Below are 18,356 nucleotides of genomic sequence, written 5' to 3' on the forward strand. Positions count from 1 at the left end.
ATCAAACTGTCAGAGGCCCCTGCAAAGAAACTCCCCGTGTTTGTACAGAGGGCCCCATGAAGGTCAGTGGGGGTCAGGGGTTAAGACCCAGCCTGTCTCTCCTCACCTCTCGTTGTTCTCTCTGGAGACCAGCCGAGACTTCTCCAGGAGATACTTCTCCACCACAGCCCTAAATAAAGGAAAAGAAGGATGAAGAGGAAAGAAAAGAGGACAAGAGAAACGGGGAAGAAGAAAAACAATGAGGATTAATCAATTAACACTGTGGGTCACTCAGCTCTGTGAGTATGTGGATTTTGTCGGGTCACATGTGAAAGTGGATTGGTAATAAACAATGAGGGGAGGATCAGGAATGGGGAAATGAAGACAGATGGTCAGATCAATCAAAGAGTGAACAGAGCTTTCATATAGGGTCCCATGCATCATAACACATCACACACATAGCAACACACAGACAGACATGCAGCAAAAACCAGACAACTCTGGTACTCATTTATTTAATGCCATTGTATAGGTAGAGGTATGCTTTATACTGTCAGACCTCTGCAGTCATGAGATCTGCCATTTTAATAGTAGCTGTATTTACCCACAGCACCCGGCCAAGGTCATTAGGTTGTCTATATCAGACTGCAAATCAGTCAGAGCTGTTTTTTTTCTATAGCCAAGCAAATACAACACTGACGCAAATCGTCATGATACACTAAGAATAGAACTGTGCTGTGAGAAAGGTTGTGGTGTCCATCTGCTAAAACTGATGCCTCAACTATAGACGTACTGTGCATCTACTGGTGGCCATTTATCATTTTCACTGTTATGAAGTCAATTAACGATGTTGAGATTTGTTTTAGTTGACTAAGACCACAGATAATAAGTCCTTGATTGGTCCCACAATGGTGACATTTGCAATAAAAATGCCATTTGATCTTAGCATAATAATAGTTATCATGAATCTTTAACAGAGCAAGTTCAAAATATGTTTAACTAGAAGGGTGACCATAGAGTGCATACCTCTACCTAGGCTAATGCCCTATTTCACCATTTTAAAGAGGGTAAAAAAGTTTTTTCTTCCTTGGGTCACGCTCCACCCCACCACAATTTGCAATCCTGCAAACAGACAAACCCCATGGAAAAATATCCTCCTTGGCTATGGTAAAAATGTATTTGATGTTTTGAAAGGACACAGGCTTTTGGCATGTCCTGAGTGACTGGCAGGAAATCATATTAAGCTGATAATACTTTATGAACATATCTCACATCGCATCCATCAGAGACATCAGTTGTATCAAAGGCTTTTAAAAAGCCACAGAAACATCAGCCATAAGAACATTAATTGCTTGATGTTGCTTCTTCTTGAACAACTTCCAAACAAGGAATTTGAACCAGTTTCTTTAGAGTTTTTTGTACATGTGGGGGTAATTTTGTTCAGTGAACTTATTTTATATTTAATTCATGATATACAGTATACATGGATTCTGAGAAACAAGATGGATACCTGATGAACTTAAAAGGCCACGACAGGAAAAAAATATATGAATATGATCACAACCTAAAAGTAAGGCTGGCTTTGTGTTTTATTTAAATAAGCTGATTAGAGAACAGTAACACACACATACAGTACGTCAGCTTTCAGGCATCTGTCACTCATACACCACCTCCTTTTCACACCTCCACTAAAGTGGGAGTTGCTTGTCATGGTCCTGCTCCATTACGCTCAGTCCCAGTGAGGAAGGATTAGTTGCACAGAGAGTCAGTGTGAGAGAGAGAGAGAGAGAGAGAGAGCATAAAAACATCCCGACTGTCAGTGAGTGGGTCCGCTCAGAAAGCAGAGCAGAGTGGAACAGCAGCCTTCCCTTTGTTAATCTCCTCTATTGACTGTCTGAATGGCTGCCACTGGAGATGGAGAGATAGACAGGCAGTCTTTGTTAAGTCTACAGAGCAGGGCTGTCGTGATCCTCTGAATACTTTACTGGTGTAAAGCCGAGGTTTTTTCTAACATGTAACGTGGAGGTAACTATGTGACGTGTTTCAGTTTTTAATATTTCCTTGTCCAAGTCAGACATTCCCAACTACCAACCCCAGGAATAACAGTGAAAGGGACAAACAAGATTTAAGCTAGTTTGCAAAAAAAATCACCTAGTGCACATGTTTCCTGTGCTGCTGTAAACTGATCTGCTGCAACTGATACTGTCACTAATCAGTCACATGAAGGGTCATGTGAGTACAAAGGTAAGTGGAAGGCAGTTGACATGTTTTTATTTTAAATTTAACTACTAGCTTTTGTAATAATTATGCTTTTTTTAATGTTTCCCTCGTTTGGGAACTACTGATCTAAGCAAGTTCACTTTAAGGTTGACCTGAATGATTCAAAGCTTTGACCACTAACATGGTAAGGATAAGATACGAACAATTACATATTATTACTATTATGCCTTACCATGTAAATTTGCAATGGTCCAAGTAATAAGAAATGGTGATCTTACATAATGCATCATCAACATTTATCATTTTAAGTTATTTTCAGACAAGGCTATTTAAAACGCAGCCACGTTACAAGCACTGACACTGAGACAGAAACACATGACAATCTGATGGCTTATAAATTAAAACTACCCTAGCAAGAAGCTTCAAATATTCAACAGTATTTTTTTTACTAAAGTTCAAAGTCTGTTATCCAGGGCAGAACTACTTTGTAGCACAGAAACACCAAAAGCAACTCTCATGATTGGTTTACAAACCATTCTCAGGGTAAGAAAATCAATAGAGCACAATGAGACCTGGTGCCATCAGGGGGATAATCAGGCGAGGAAGCCCACTTACTGTGGAGGTTAGCAGCTGTCACCGCAGGCATTTGCACGCTTCAAATCATATTTTATTTATAGAGTGAAACTTCAGCATATACACCCGTGTGAAAAATCTCATCCTGTATGTCTATAGTCCACAGAGGGTATAGAATGTTCTCCACAGCCATTCATCTTCGGACCTTTCTATAATGTGGTGTCTTTTTTAAGACACTGTACTGAGCAGCTGTTCCACTCTCCTGATGAGGAAATGAGGAAGTGACACAGCTGACCAGCCTTTGATGCAGCTCCTTACCAGAGTTTGACTGCTGAGAAAAAGGAAGGACATGCTAGTGGTTGAAAGTTTCAGTCCACACACAAACATAAACACACACTGCACAGAGGAGGAACCACATGACCGGCAGTAACAGAAGCAACATTATAGAGGAAGCGTCCTTGATGTCATGCAACAGGAGGAAGATACAGATCATACAATTTAGAGCGATCATCTTTGTGTATGCTGATTAAGACCTTGTCTTAAGTAGCTAGTTGCGGAGACACAAACAAACAAACAAACACACCAACATGTTAATTACTCACCCTCTTACCACTCCACTCTCCAGGTAGTTAACCTGGATAAATTTACCAAAGCGGCTGGAGTTGTTGTTGTGTGCCGTCTTGGCATTTCCAAAGGCCTGACAAAAACAACAGGGGACAGAAACACATGTTAAGTTTTATAAGTATAAAACATTCACAGATACAAATCAACAACTTATCCAGACTAATGCAAAGTTACCACAGCTGTTTTACCTTTTGATGTATATTTTTGCCAAATCAATTAGTGAATGGACTGATTTAGATAGAGACACACGCAGAATAAGAGCTGTTAATGATTTCAGAGCATCGCATCAAGCTCGATTTTTAAGCCTTGTTCACTGTTGATGTTTCAAAACCCAACTGTGAAATGTGCTGAGTTTCAAACCTTATATGGAGGTGCAACAACAAAACTGAGTGCAGTAGATGAGTCAGCAGATCTATCAGCACCCTCACTGGAGTCAACAACAGCAACTAGTCACCATGGTAACAAAGAAACTGGATAGTGCAGGGGTTAAATCTTGTTTTTAAACAGCAGCTGAGACCACAGAAGGGGGTGGGGCCGTGTGTGTGTGTGTCTTTGGAGTTTTAGGGGGGGTGAGCATCTGCAACTCGTTGTCCCCTCTTGCCCTCCTCTCACTCTCTTCCCATCCATCTCTTTCTTTTCATTCTCTTTTTCCTCCTTGAAGACCTTCACCCCCCCATTCTCTTGATCAGTATGTGTGTGTGAGTAAGAGAAAGAGAGAGAGCGCATAGGTCAGTGATGATAAATGAGGTTGGGACAGCCGTTCTGTAGAGCAGACAGAGAGGACCAGGGTTTCTCTCCAGGGCCCAGGCTCATGCTAACCCAGCCAGGGGTTTATTGCACTGATACGGTAACAGAAGAGCACTCTTTTTTCCCCTTCATGATGCACATGCTCCCATGGTTACACAAAGACACATACACACACAGACACTCAACAAAAGGCAACCACAGGGGAAGTTGATTCAGTGCATGTTAAATAGGAGATCCTGTCTATCAAAAGCAGTTGCAGAATGAATTTGATACAGTGGTATAGGGGATGGTTAGAGTTAGGGGACACAAACACACTTTTCTTAATACAAACTAGGGGAGTGTCACGAGAACAGTGGATTTCTCACACACACACACACACACACACACACACACACACACACACACACACACACACACACACACACACACACACACACAGTCTGATTGAGGTTCCTTAGGACGGACTGTTGACCTATTTTCAATTCCTCTGCTCCAGCATGATCGGCTTGCATACGATTTTCTTTATTATTAAAACTTTTCTTCACTTTTTACCAATTTTCCCTAATATAATAAGGTAGTAACCTTTACTTTCTCTGGGTAATATGATCTATAAACAAAATGTAGTTTTCATACAGTATTTCAAGGAAGTATGAGTCAAGAGCTGTTGCTTCTTGATGAAAGAGATACTCATTTTTTTCTTATCAGAGACCAGAATTATGTATTTTCAGTTGACTTGGACTTGCTCAGACAAGGCTCCTACCCACCCTCTCATTTTCTGGGAAGTCTTGCTCACTGTTTTTCCTGTGTGTGTGTGTATATATTAAAAATTATTCTATATGTATGTAAAGTTGTGTCATTAGCATGTCAGTACATAATGTGTAAAACTGTATATTTATTTTAAATATATCAAATGTGCTTAAAGAGTACAAAGCCATCACTGCTCCAGGTTTGAGGCTCAGTAAAGTGTGTTTTGGTGCTCTCTCACTGCTCGTGCTGCCCACAGTGCCCAGTACTGTCTTGATCAACTTTACTAAACACAAATTACAGCCAAGTGAACAAAACTCTGGGAAATCTCTGCAAAGCCAAGACCACTGTAGCATGGAGGGAATGCTAAACATGTCACTGCATCATTCGTATTCGAACATGCCCACTGGTGAGCGATGTAATTGGCTGGAAGGCTCAGCAGGTATGAGGAAATGGAGCGACAGCTTGCCAAACCATGTCCAGAGAGAAACGTGGTCTTATCTGCATTCTTATGAAATACGGGTGCTGTAACAGGTATCTATGGAAGAAAAAGAGGGAAGAAAGACTGAGAAGTAAAGAAGAGAGATAATGTCACAAACAGACGGGAGGGTGGTTAAACATTCTGCAGTGTGTGCATGCTGTGAGTATGAATAGCCAGTGACCATCTCATGACGTCCGACACCGTTTTAACTGATTCCTTTCAGTGGTGAGCTGCTCCCTTCAATATTTCAACTTCAACAGAGCCAGACGTACAAGAATAAAGTATCATATCCTCCTTCAACACACACACACACACACACACTAGGGGAGTGTCTCGAGAACAGTGAATTTTACGATTTCTGTGTCTCAACAAGCAATCTCTGCCCCAAGAGATGTGAAAGTATGAATTATATACATTAAAAAGACATTAAAGGTTAGGCCTTGCACAAACATGAAAAAATAAAACAACTTGATGAGATGTTCAAGCAAACAACTAATTAAATTTGCTGTCGACTCCACAGAAACAGGTTTTTGTGTCTCGTGGGTCGTCGTACTTGTCCCCAAGCTTTGTATAGTTAACTACATGTAGGAGGTTATGTTTACACCTGCATTTTGATTGTCTGTTAGCAGGATAATGGGAAACCTACAGAACAGATTACTAATTGGCAGCGATACTCACTCTACTGAGATCCATTTTAGTTCCTTCTGTGATAATCTGACAGCATAATTTAAAAATGTTTACCAATGGCAAACCTGAAAGAAAGGAGAAGATTCCAGTTTTATTAGCAAAAACCTTAAGCTTTTGTTCCTACTACTATAACATGGAGGTTTTCTGCATCCTTTAAAAGTCTTGCTCAAAAGAGCTTCAGTTAAACTTTTCCACAGGCTCTGCCAAGGCTTCGACACTGACACCTCACTACAGCAGGGATACACTCACAAAAGGACTCGCAATAGTCCAACTGCCAAAAAACGGTTCCCACATTCACAGAGGACAACAGCAGGCCAGCATACAAAACTCATCAAACCTTCAGATGGACATGCTCACTCGTTCAGTGGGAGACACTTTTGACACAAACAACTAAAATAAATCATGTTCCTTTAGCCCAATTTATTGATAGGCTCTTTAGTAACAGGATAAACCTGTGAACCATGCAGCAGGGTAATGAGCTATATAATCACTCTAGCTGTAATGTTGAGGCAAAACTTCAATGGCATTTAGTGACAAAAAAAAATCACTGTTTGTTGTTTTCCTGAATGTGAAAAAATGCTTTGGTGAGATCACATGACGTTGGCAGTGAATGAATGCAACTGCGTCTCTACACAGTTCCTCTTCTATGCTTGGCCATGCTTCAAGCTGCTTCTATATCCCACAGACTACACTTAAACCCCTTGAGCTTAACTCAACTGAATTGTTAACAAAGAATTGATTCTTTAAGGTACAATAATGGCATTAACAGTGCTTAAAGAGGCTGGTGCTTAGATTCAAAATGATGAATGTTCTGATTAATACGGTCATACTGAAACACGAATTTACTGCATGAAGATCAGAAACTATTATTTCTATATTCTTTAGTGTTCAACAGAATGATATGGCAGTACTATATCTATATTGATTACTTAAATAATAAATCAAGCAATTTTGTTCAAGCATCGCAAATGTGAATGATTTGTTGCTTTTCACTGCAATACAGCATATTTACACTGAACATCATTGAGTTTCAGACTAATTGATAATGACAGACCTAAATAAATCACACATTTACATATAGAAGATTTTTAGACAATATAGATTTGGATCTGCACCAAATTGCACACACACCCATAAATGTCAGTCCCCTCAACATGCCTGATTTGTTTCATCAATATCCATGATTATTTCTAAGAGAAATCAATAGAGATGTTGATTAACGCTGATCATGATGGTAAAGAAAGAAGACAATATTCCTGGATCTGCACCAAACTTAAATTGGTTCTTTCCTGACCCATACATCCTTCCACCAAGTTCCCTGGCAATCCACTTAGTAGTTTTTCCGTATTCCGTAAACTAACAGACAGACAATTGAACCATCAAACCGCGGCCAGAAACATAACCTCCTTGGTGGAGGTAATAACGGCAAAACCATCCTCAACTACAGTGGAAACAAACTAACTTGTGTTGCATGACAACAGCATAGTGGAAATATAGTGGTGGCAGTGTTGGTTGCGAGGGGAAAAAACTGTAATCGATTCAGTATGCAGTAGTTGATTGTAACAGATGACAGCCATTATGAGCAAAGGCAGAAAATCAGGTCAAATGCTTCCATGCGCTAACACATTAGCCTCATCACAGTAACAAGCAGAAGAACAAGACACACAATAGAGTAAAAGAAACACCACCAGAAGAGTTAGGATTAAGTTTTCGGGCACCAGTTTTGCTCCTCTTTGTGGTCTGGTGTTTTACCAGATTGGAGCCATTTCAAGCTGCTCCACCCATGTCTAGATGGGTCCCACATCAAACTCCAGCTTGTGGTGTGGTCACGCTACCATTATTAGACCCTGAAGTGGCCTGCAGCATGCTGCTACATGTAAGCTGTATTCGGCCTGTAAGGAACAGCATGTTCTACTCTTTAATATGATTCTGCAGGATATGATTACAGAAAGGACTTTGTCTGTGTGTGTCTGTGTGTGTCTGTGTGTGTGTGTGTGTGTGTGTGTGTGTGTGTGTGTGTGTGTGTGTGTGTGTGTGTGTGTGTGTGTGTGTTTGAGATGAATGACACGTGCGCATGATGCAGCAACTTAAACCCAGTAATGCCAGCTTTTTCCCAGACTCACAATGCCACCCAGCCTGACCAAATATAGCTGAGGAATAAAGCGGTGCAACCCATAACTAAGAGATAAACAATGGATCAGCAGACAGAATGGCCAGCTACTCCTCTGCACTTCCTGAAAAACAATTCAATACTTGGGTCTCTCCACGCCCCTCGAGGCTCTGAGCTAGCGGCAGCCAGAAGTACTGCTGCTACTTCCCGTGTCGTAGGTGCTTCCTGTTTAAGAGGGTTCCGGATGATAGGAATTTCCTGTCTGAAGTTGTGAGACATGGTGGAATGGAGGAGATGGGGAAACTAAGCAAGAGAGGTTTAACATAAATATGCAACAACTAGGAGGTTCGATTTTAGTTAGTAAGCCCTTTCAGACTTTCTCCTCATCACTTCACAATCAGTGCCATCAATGATCTGCTAAAAAATTTACCACACCAAATATCAAATGCTTATGAGTAAGAAAGGTGTGTCAGAGGTGTCTGGCCAAAACAACTTCCTGTTACGTTGTAAATAGGTCATACAACAAGGCTGCAGGATTCACAAATACAACATACACTTTGGAAACATGCTACTCAGGTCTTCTGAAGATTTTCTTTTATCTCCTCCAAAGACCACGGCAGTATTCTTAATGTCAGGCTTGTGGTGCTATTGTTTTCTCTCTCTTCAATTACAAAGTTGTCAATTTTCCAAATTTTAGTTTTCGGAGCAGGAATGAATCAAGGAAATGTAAGTTAAACAGTTGTCTTATAAATACACAGTAACAGGAAAAACTTGATCTGAATTTCCTCACTACAGACACAGAACTCCAATATGTTGCCTCCCATGTGTCAGCTCTCTAACAGTGGACATAAAGAATAAATGGGCTTCACAGCCTGGTTAAAAGAAAGCGGAGACAATGTACAAGAGGATAAACCAGTTGGACCAGTTCATGAGTGAAATCGTCATTTCGAGCTGGTGAGCTGTTTTGCTGATAGAAGCCCATTTTGATCAAACTGCAGCAAAGCCCTAAAGTAGGGCAGAGGCTTTCCCATATGGTTTCAGGTTAGGGCCATTCACTCTGCCAACAACACAGCCCACAGCCAGAGTCCGGCACCACACACGATGATCTCATCTCCTCAAAATGTGTCCCAGGCCTGAAGACCTCCCCTATAGCTTCAGGATATACACACACACTTTGCATTTTCCACCACGGTAACCTGACCAGCTTCCAAGACAAAAAGAATAAACTATAAAGTAAAATAGCTCAACTTTAGTAAACCTGTCTAAAAATAGAAGTCTACGGTCCATATATAATGTCTGGACTGGAAGTTGTCAGGAAACAACCACCAGAGGTAGACTATTTGAGTGGAGAGAAACTGCAGGGAACATAGTTTTAGAGGAGTTATTGCTTCCTCTGTAAAGGAACTTTTGTTTCATGTCAGCCATCTTAAGAGCGTGCTGCAGGAGCTGGGGGTGGTTGTCAAACAAGTCTTCTTTTAACAACTACGATCTGGGAGGGTCTCTTAGCACGTAACAGTGTGGAAAAAGAAATAGCTTTCTTAAGCTTTTCTGAATAACATGTCAATGCTGTGATACTCAAAGCTGAATCTTACAGCTGTTTAGCAGCCACAATGATTGACAGACGGGTCATACATGGAATCGTGTCTCTACTTCCTCAACTGACCAGGCCAGCAAACCCAAACCCGTCTCCCTGTCTGCCCCTTTAACCACAGCTCTGGACTGGGCTGACACACTACACACACACAACACAAGCACAACACACACACACAATTCTGGGAGTGAAAAGCAGAGTGGTAGTGCGTCTGCCAGAGGGACCAGAACTCTGCTGATGGAGAGGAAAATCTCTCCTTCACCTCCCCCTTCCTCTCTCCATCAGCCACCCAGAACTGAAGACTGACAGTGTGACACACATCAAGGGGCTGATGCTTTCAGAAGGTGCTTATTCACATGCATGTGAAGGGAGAAGCAGTTCAGTGAATGAAAGGTCCAGTCTGAGTCAGCGAGTGTGTAGTTGTTAGGGAAATGACAGATGCTGGATGGATACACAATGGGTGCAACTTACTGTAGCTGCCCACCCTGTATTATTGACAGTATTACAAATAAATGTGGCCAATTTCAATCAAACTTCTGTTCATTTTTTTTACTCTTCTCAACAGTATTGAGGGTTCCAGTGAACTTTTACAGATCAGGGTTTTTTCCACTTTTCAGTAACATTTGGTTCTTTGAATAAACCACATTCCTCCTACGGCTTTTCTGGCTATAAGGTCTATTCTTAGCCACATTACTGTGAAATAAAACTGAAAAATGTGGGGAGATTTAATTCCAGATCAGCCTGAGAGTAATTAGTTCTCCACTCCAAGGAAGGATATTGAACTGAAACTAAGTACAGGCATTTCTGCACACTTTCATGCCACCCCAGTACACACACACCATGATCCTTAATTCAGCTGAGCCAGAACTGCAGGGCAGTCTAATAGTGTTGAAGATATGCATTGTATGAGTACATTGTGAAATTATTCTCACAATGGACTGTTCCTTATAAGAGAGGGGGAGGGGTGTTGAAAGCTGAAAATGACTTCACAATAATAACTCTGCTTGAGGCCTGACCAGAGGTAAATTCTTCCATATGTGAAAGTAGAGGAGACCTTGTTTCTTATGACAGGGGGAAAAAAATAAACAAAACAACCATTTTGCAACACAGCTCAGGGATTGAACTAAATCAAAAAACAATGCAGTGTAATAACTGACTTTTCTTGATGTAACCATTTCTTGTAAAACTGGAATGCCAGTCAGTGGAGCTTTTATACCACTGCCAAAGCCAAACAATCCTACAGGTCTGTGTAGCTCTTACAATAGAATAATACAAAGAAAATGAAAGTAATGTTATTGTCAAATTCCAGTACAATAAATATCTGCTTTTTACATCAAGATCCAAACATTATTCTGATTATTCATGAAATGCTGAGAAATCTTAAACCTGCTCCTTTAACTGGATCCATTCCAAGGCTTAATGGGATCTACCCTGCCATATCCCTCTAACAAGTTTGGTGCAGATCAGTGAAACACTTTTTGCATAATCCTGCTGAAAATATAAACAAACAAACAACTACTTCTTGTCTGCCCATATTTGTTTTGTCATTCTGTAGTTTTTAATGAGCCCTGACCATTCCACTGTCTGCAGCATAAGGGACAAATAATCCAAGTTGAATGATGGTTTTAGTCATATATATATATATATATATATATATATATATATATATGTGTGATAATACACATTGTATAGACAGTAATTGATTTTACAATAAGAAGATATTCATATTAGTTATTTCAAAATGTTAGTTCACATTTTTATGTTTTGACATAATGTGAAATATGTGTTTTCAATGTACACCAGTGAGAAAAGACGTTTATTCTGTTGGTGTGATTAGTCTGATTAGTGCTGCCTTTCCATGTGCATCATTGAGACAGTTGGTCACTGTGATTAATCAGACAACTAAGCAATGTCAACAGTGTGTCTGACTCAGACGAACAGACTCAGCGTCTGCCTGCCCACAGTCTGTGAAATGAGCACCTACATTATCAACCAGCTAGCATTAACACTGCAGTGGGTATAATATCATAGACAAATCTAAAACATTTCCCCACCAGCTACTATCTCTTTAACTGACACAAAATTTACCGTCTCAGTTTGACTGTAGCTTTGGTTTACCCTGTCCTGTCAGCGGTTGCAGGGAGCAAGTCAGTACAAGCTTGTATTTTCTCAAAGCAGGAAGAGAAGCGCAGTCACCTGACCAATGCAGCGACAAAGAAACACCAGTGTATGTTCAACAACAGCTCCAAATGACATTCGTGTTGTTCAAAATATTGTTCCAAAATCATTTAGCCAACAAGGCAAAGATTAGTGCATTGATTGGAAATATAAGTTTCTAAACATCACTGTTTGCTCTGAACTACATAGACACAGAGAATAAACAAACCACCCTGTCTCCTCTAGATTCCCACGCAGCGTTTTCAAAGACAAGAGGCCACATGAAAAGGTTGATGGTGCAACTTCCCATCCTCTTTTTCATTTCTTCTTTCTGAGTACACCATAGTCTTAATCTTAAAGGCTTTTACATTGTACTCATTTCCTTATTCTTTCCTATTTCAACATTAGTTCAGCCCCTGAGCTAAAGTCACTGCCTGAAAATACATTTGCTCATTTCAGAATGGGATTTAATACTTTAATATGATTGTTGTGATAAGTATACATACATCCTGTGTGTGTGTGTCATGGCAATATGATGAGTCAGTTGGTGAAGAGCAGTCATTGTTAGATCTGGCTTAATCAAAACAGTGATACTTTTCATACCTAACTGAAGCTACTATAGAATGGACACCAAGCATGAATAGCATGAATAGCTCTCTTATTAACTTTGGCATACTATAGATAATACACATGACATGAGATGATTTCCATGTGACTGATAAGAAAAACGGATGAAACGCTCAGCTCATGGGGAATCACCACACATTTGTCCTATTCACACTATCTTTCTTTCTTTGTTTAACGCCGGCTTTTATACCACAGACGTTAGCACATCTGTCATCTCACGTCTTACCTCCAAGACTGGTCCAGCCCCCAGTATGGTCCTCTCCACCCCACTGGCATAACCCTTCTGGCTGAGTGCGGTCAGACAGTGAATCAGGAAGTTGGTACTCTGGGTCTTGCCTGAGCCACTTTCCCCAGAGATGACAATGCATTGGTTGACTCTCTTCCTGAGCATGGCATAGTATGCCACGTCCGCAATAGCAAAAATATGAGGCTCCAATTTGCCTAGCTGGTGGTTCTCGTACATCTTGACGTACTTAGGGTTGTAGATTGGCAAGAACTTGAAGGGGTTGATGGCAATCAGGATGCTGCCTGCATAAGTGTAGATCTTTTTCTTGTAAAAACGTGTGCGCAGGTTATTTAATATCCTGTCCTCATTGAGGGCAGGCAGGTTGCAGAGGTCTGCAAAGTCATCTTGAGGGGGTGGGAGGAAACCCCTGGCAGCTAGCCGCTGTATCTCCTGCTCCTTGGTCACAGGTGGGAGGTGGACATAATGAATAGTACCATCATGGTTCCTCTCCTGGGTCAGAAAGAAGAAACAAAAAATGGATTGTTTACTGTAATTTCTTTATGAAGTAGATAAAAATCATGGGTGCCAATGTGTTAAACTTCTTTGTTGTTTCTCACTGAAAATGAAAAAAAAGTCAAAGAGGAAGCAAGATGTAACATGTAAAATGGGACTTTTCTCAGTGGTTAACATCCACTAACAGTAAAATGAAGTGTGTACTGTCAACTCTACCTGCAGTAAGAAGTAAAAGCCGAGGCTCTGATGGTGTTGCTCTTGGGCTTTCCGGGGCCACAGCAGAAACCTCTGTACTGGCAGGTCTCCGGCCTCCAGCACCCACTCCTCCCCACCACATTCCTTCACCTCCGCCAGCACATACAGACGGCCAGGGTCCAGCCCCAGCACAGTTGCAGCATCCTTGATTACAGAGGCTGCTGTTGCATCCTTCTGCACTCTAATGAAGAGATATAAGAATTTACAGTCTGATCAATACTAACTATTGTTATTCTTTAAGAAATAATACACATAATTTGTTTTCAATGAACAAGGCCTCTGATTGTCTAATCATAGATTAAAATAATACCAGTTCTTTAGCATTAACATTGTGGAACACTCACTTGAGGGTGCAGCAGGTGGAGGGATGGGCAGCCAGCCGTGGGTAAATCTGAAGAAGGTATGAGCGGCCATCGTTATCGTTAGGGTTAGCTGGCCCACTTCCCCCTCCTCCTCCACCTGCGATCGTTGCCATGGTGGCAGCGCCATCTCTGACACTCATCCTGAGCCAGGGGGAGTGGCCTCAGCATGCCGCACCCACTGTTTCCCTCTCACCACGCAGCACCTGAAAATGACAGATTGATTGATAACCATTATAAGTCTTACAAGTATAAGTATTGACACAAGACCACAATAGAGACAAAAGTGAGTTTATAACTAAAAGAATTCAATAAAAGAGTGAAGAGTGACTGTCAAGCCATCTATTATCTATTCTGTTCAAATAAAAACTGCTGTATTGCCAGCAGAAATCTAGTTAAAGATCTTACACAGAGAAGGGTTTCCTATATAAAGCATTACAGCTTCCTGAGAGCCTAAACAATGTGTCATTGCCGCTCTGAGCAACCGTTTTAAAATGCAAACAAAATAGTTGACTATTAAACAAAGTCTCAAACCAAACAGAAATCTCATCCTTGGAATCTCACCAACTGAATTTTAGGTTTGGCACTTATGTAGAGAGATGTAGGTGAGGCCAAACAGTACATGTAAAAGTTCAAATGACACAAGCCTCGTAAATAAGCAACAGATCATTTGTGAGGCCAGTTTCCTATCAGGTTATTTACTCTACTAAGCCTCTTTCCTTCTAACTAGTGATTTATCATAAACAGATGTTACATTTATGTGGATCTGGGCAATGTCAGCAATATATTCCAATACAAACTGAGACTGTCTAACATTTACCAAACACAGATGAATTGAAGAGAAATGAGAAACCACAAGAGAGTGAAAAACCACAGATTATAAGGTGAGAAATCAAGCACCTCATATTGTGAGAAGACAAAGAAGTGTGAGGTTAACAAATGTAGCCTCCTGTTCGACTGGTTAATTGGTTTGTCTAGATGCCCTGGTATGACCAAATTCTAATTTTGAGTTGAGAACTTTTAAATGAATTACATTCAATCAGTTTTTGGTAACCAGTCTGGGTTCACATTAATGTTACTGCATATGAGTCCTGTTTCCCCTCCCTTCATTTATAACCTAAGATGGCTCTAACTTCTATATCATGTCATGTTATCATGACACTTGGGTGGACAAACTATTTTCTTACCCATTTTCCATATGGTAACATCTGGATCACTACACACATCTATTACCTGCCCACCATGGTGCTGTTATACCACAAACCCAGCTTCAGCTTATTTCTATACAATATAGGGTCTTTGTATTGCATCATAAAACTATGGTATTAACACTTGACATGCTAACTTGCCCATTGGGAATGTGCTGTCCTTATAGGGCTGCAACACTTAGCACAGCCGTAATCAACTAAAGATCTCACATAGATGCTCAGACACTGACAGAAGCACACACCGATGGGACACTAGCTGTAAACAGGGTAACATTCAGTTGTCCTTCTGATTGTATGTTTAGGGACCACTGGGCTTGGAAACACCCATAAAAATCTTGCCCAACTCATAAATATCTCAACATTTTGATCTTTAGTTGAACACAAAGGGAGGCTTAACTTTCCTCAGCTGATGCTAAAACAGCTGCTAACAGTGACATGTGCCCGGAAGACAACATGAGACAAATTTCGAAGCAGGAATGTTAAAATAAAAAGTAGCACCACGTTAAATGACATTTAGAATTAAACATTTTAAGATGATAAAAACAAACTTCAACTAGATGATATTTGAATGAGAGAAAGTCAATTAAATGCAACCAATTTCCAGTTGTTTTTTTTCTCATATCTAAAAATAAATATGAGTCATCAGACTAGGTCAGAGAAATTAAAAGATATTTCTATTTCAAAATAAAAAACAAAGGGTTGTATTCCTGTTGCTCTAGAAAGCACATATGCCTGCGTACAGGACTCAGACATGTGCATCAGTGGTGGCAATGACTTGCATTAAATAGCACTGCAGCACACTGTTATCACCTCACATGTTCAGAACCATCACCACTGAAACTGAAATTGTAGCTGAAGATGCTGCACAGAAATTGAACCTTTCCGCTCAATAATAGCAACCTACAAAAAAACAGAGAGTACTTAGGGTAAACCACAGTGGTTTAATGATACCTACACCGATGTCTGACGTAGAACTCTTCACCACAACAACTTCTCTCTACATCCATGGATAACTTAATTTTTATCTCCTGGCAAACACCCAACACAAAAGGTCTTGTCCAGTATCAGAGCAGACCATTTACTTAGAGCACAGAAGAGATTTGTTCAGTCCTCACTACGGATATCATTGATTTCCTCACTGAGGTGAAGCTGCCTTCAGGACTATTTTATGAACTAAACATGAGGAAACTAAAGGACAAACGTCTTGCTGATTAATCACAAGACTGGCATCGATGCCATAAAACTGACTGGAGACAACATTGTCCTAACTGATATGAATTATTGGGGCCATGATTCCAAAGATGTCGTTATCAAACCCTTATGAAAAAGAACTGAGGCTTGATATTTTACAGTTTACTAATATATATACTTTATTGTGAATAACTGTAAATAACAATATATAGAACAGGACTAAAAATATTTTTAAAATGTAGTAAAATGTAAACATCACAGCACACCTTTTATACACTGTTTATTCAGTAAAGTTTGATCATATCAGCAGATTTAAATTAGATTAGATTAAACTTTATTGTCATTGCACATGTCACAAGCACAGGGCAACGAAATGCAGTAAATGCTGATACTGATATGTTTGTGAAAGACTCATTTCACCTGACTTTTATCAGTCAACTGATTAATCTGCCAGGCTCTGGTCAGAACTTTTACAAGTTAAAGATGAAGTTTTCAAAGCACAATTTACAGCTAGTGACATCACATGTACGTGTTCTTGCCTCATATAAAACCAACTCTGCAGTTGTTTCCAGACAGTGAAGCAGCTTTCCACACCTCTATCTACTGTGCAGTAGTTGTCTGTAGTGTTAGTACAACAACACATAGAGCCCACACTACTCTAATAATTGTGCAATCTTACTTCTTCATATACCTACAAATGAACCCCAAACTCAATTAACTGACAGTGTTAGATTATTTTGCCAGACTGATGACAGCTTCACATCATCACTGTTAAACAGAAAGCCTGGGCAACACCTCTGATTGAGTTGAGTCAACACTTTGAAGTGAAGTGATCCAATCTTAGGAGCACAGCCAGAGGAATATGATCCAGGTTAATGCTGTCTGTAACAAACATTAATACAGTTCTATAGTTATGTGTGAGTCACACAGACAGCAGCTGGGTAAAGTTTGGTCTAATGATGGATCACGTAGCGTGGCTTTGCATCAGCAATGCATGCTGTGTAAACTGTAAGCCATCCTTCGTGAAACAGGAACCTGGTTTAAATCACTGTATGGCAGGCAGACTGCATTGCTTTGGTAACCCAATCCAAGGTCGGGTCCTTTGAGCCTACAGTTTATCACTTCTATCATTCAAGCAAAGACAGTTTATTTTCTCAACCTGTTATACTTTGAGATATGCCCAAAATAAGCAGGCCAAGGGAAAAGAGTGTGTCTCAGACATTTGCATGCATTATGAAACCAAGTTCTCCATTTCTCCATTACAAGGTTTATTTTCACTTAAATTTTCCAATGACTGATATAACTCATAAGCTCTGCACAGTTATCACAAATAACCATTCACCAATAAGCCTTTCAGCCACAGCTCCTTTCAACTGTGTGAATGTTATGGTGTGAGAGATAGCATCTTGTGTCTTACTCTACTGTGTCTTCATGGGAACTCTTGAAGAGGAAAGAGTTATTTGACATAATCACAAACAACAATCCAAAGATATCAAACCAGACTAGTTAGTGGTGCTAGTAACTGGCTGGTGAAGCAATATATCTGAATTCATTTTAATTGAACCCTTTTTCCCATCAATCTCATAATCATCATCATCAATCTTGTTAATCTTCTTTTAGTAATTATTTATTTAAAAAGGCAATAGCAGGAAATGCTAAATGAAACAGAACACTTCGTACTAAAAATGGATCAAACACTAAACTGCACAAGAAAGATATCTTGACATAACCAACTCTGGAATAATTTAGGTCACGGTGGAGAATTAGAGGAAAAATAGAGCAACTTGAGACACATGAGTTTGTATCTTTGCCAGGCGAGCCGACCACAGTCCCAAAAACATGCAAGCCTGTAAAATGCCAAGGCATGCAAAACTGCAGAGACCACAAAAGACGGCATCATCATTATCCTTCATCATGAGCTCTGTCTGGTTTAAATCTGTCCCTTTTAAGTCCCAAGCTGCTCTCTCGACTTGTTTCAAAAAAGCGAACATAAAGCTACGGCAGTGCATGATATAAAGCATTTCATTTTAATACATGTGGCTCTGCAGAGGGCGAAAAGGTAGT

General features: G+C 40.2%; 1 protein-coding gene across 13 annotated transcripts in view; it reads right to left on the reverse strand.

Annotated features, from left to right (window-relative positions):
• The window catches only part of myo9b (myosin IXB), a 54,449-nt gene that overhangs the window by 20,273 nt on the left and 15,820 nt on the right, over positions 1 to 18,356 (reverse strand). For all 13 annotated transcript variants that reach the window (XM_020081055.2, XM_020081052.2, XM_069522020.1 and 10 more), the window contains exons 2-6: positions 13,879 to 14,099; positions 13,496 to 13,715; positions 12,767 to 13,276; positions 3,375 to 3,469; positions 107 to 169 (exon numbers count right to left, since the gene is read on the reverse strand). In XM_020081055.2, the coding sequence (XP_019936614.2) occupies positions 107 to 169; positions 3,375 to 3,469; positions 12,767 to 13,276; positions 13,496 to 13,715; positions 13,879 to 14,036 (1,046 nt within the window). In that variant the 5' untranslated portion in view covers positions 14,037 to 14,099. The remainder of the gene's footprint in view (positions 1 to 106; positions 170 to 3,374; positions 3,470 to 12,766; positions 13,277 to 13,495; positions 13,716 to 13,878; positions 14,100 to 18,356) is intronic.

Source organism: Paralichthys olivaceus, chromosome 3 (genome assembly GCF_024713975.1).
Source record: "Paralichthys olivaceus isolate ysfri-2021 chromosome 3, ASM2471397v2, whole genome shotgun sequence".
NCBI lineage: Eukaryota > Metazoa > Chordata > Actinopteri > Pleuronectiformes > Paralichthyidae > Paralichthys > Paralichthys olivaceus.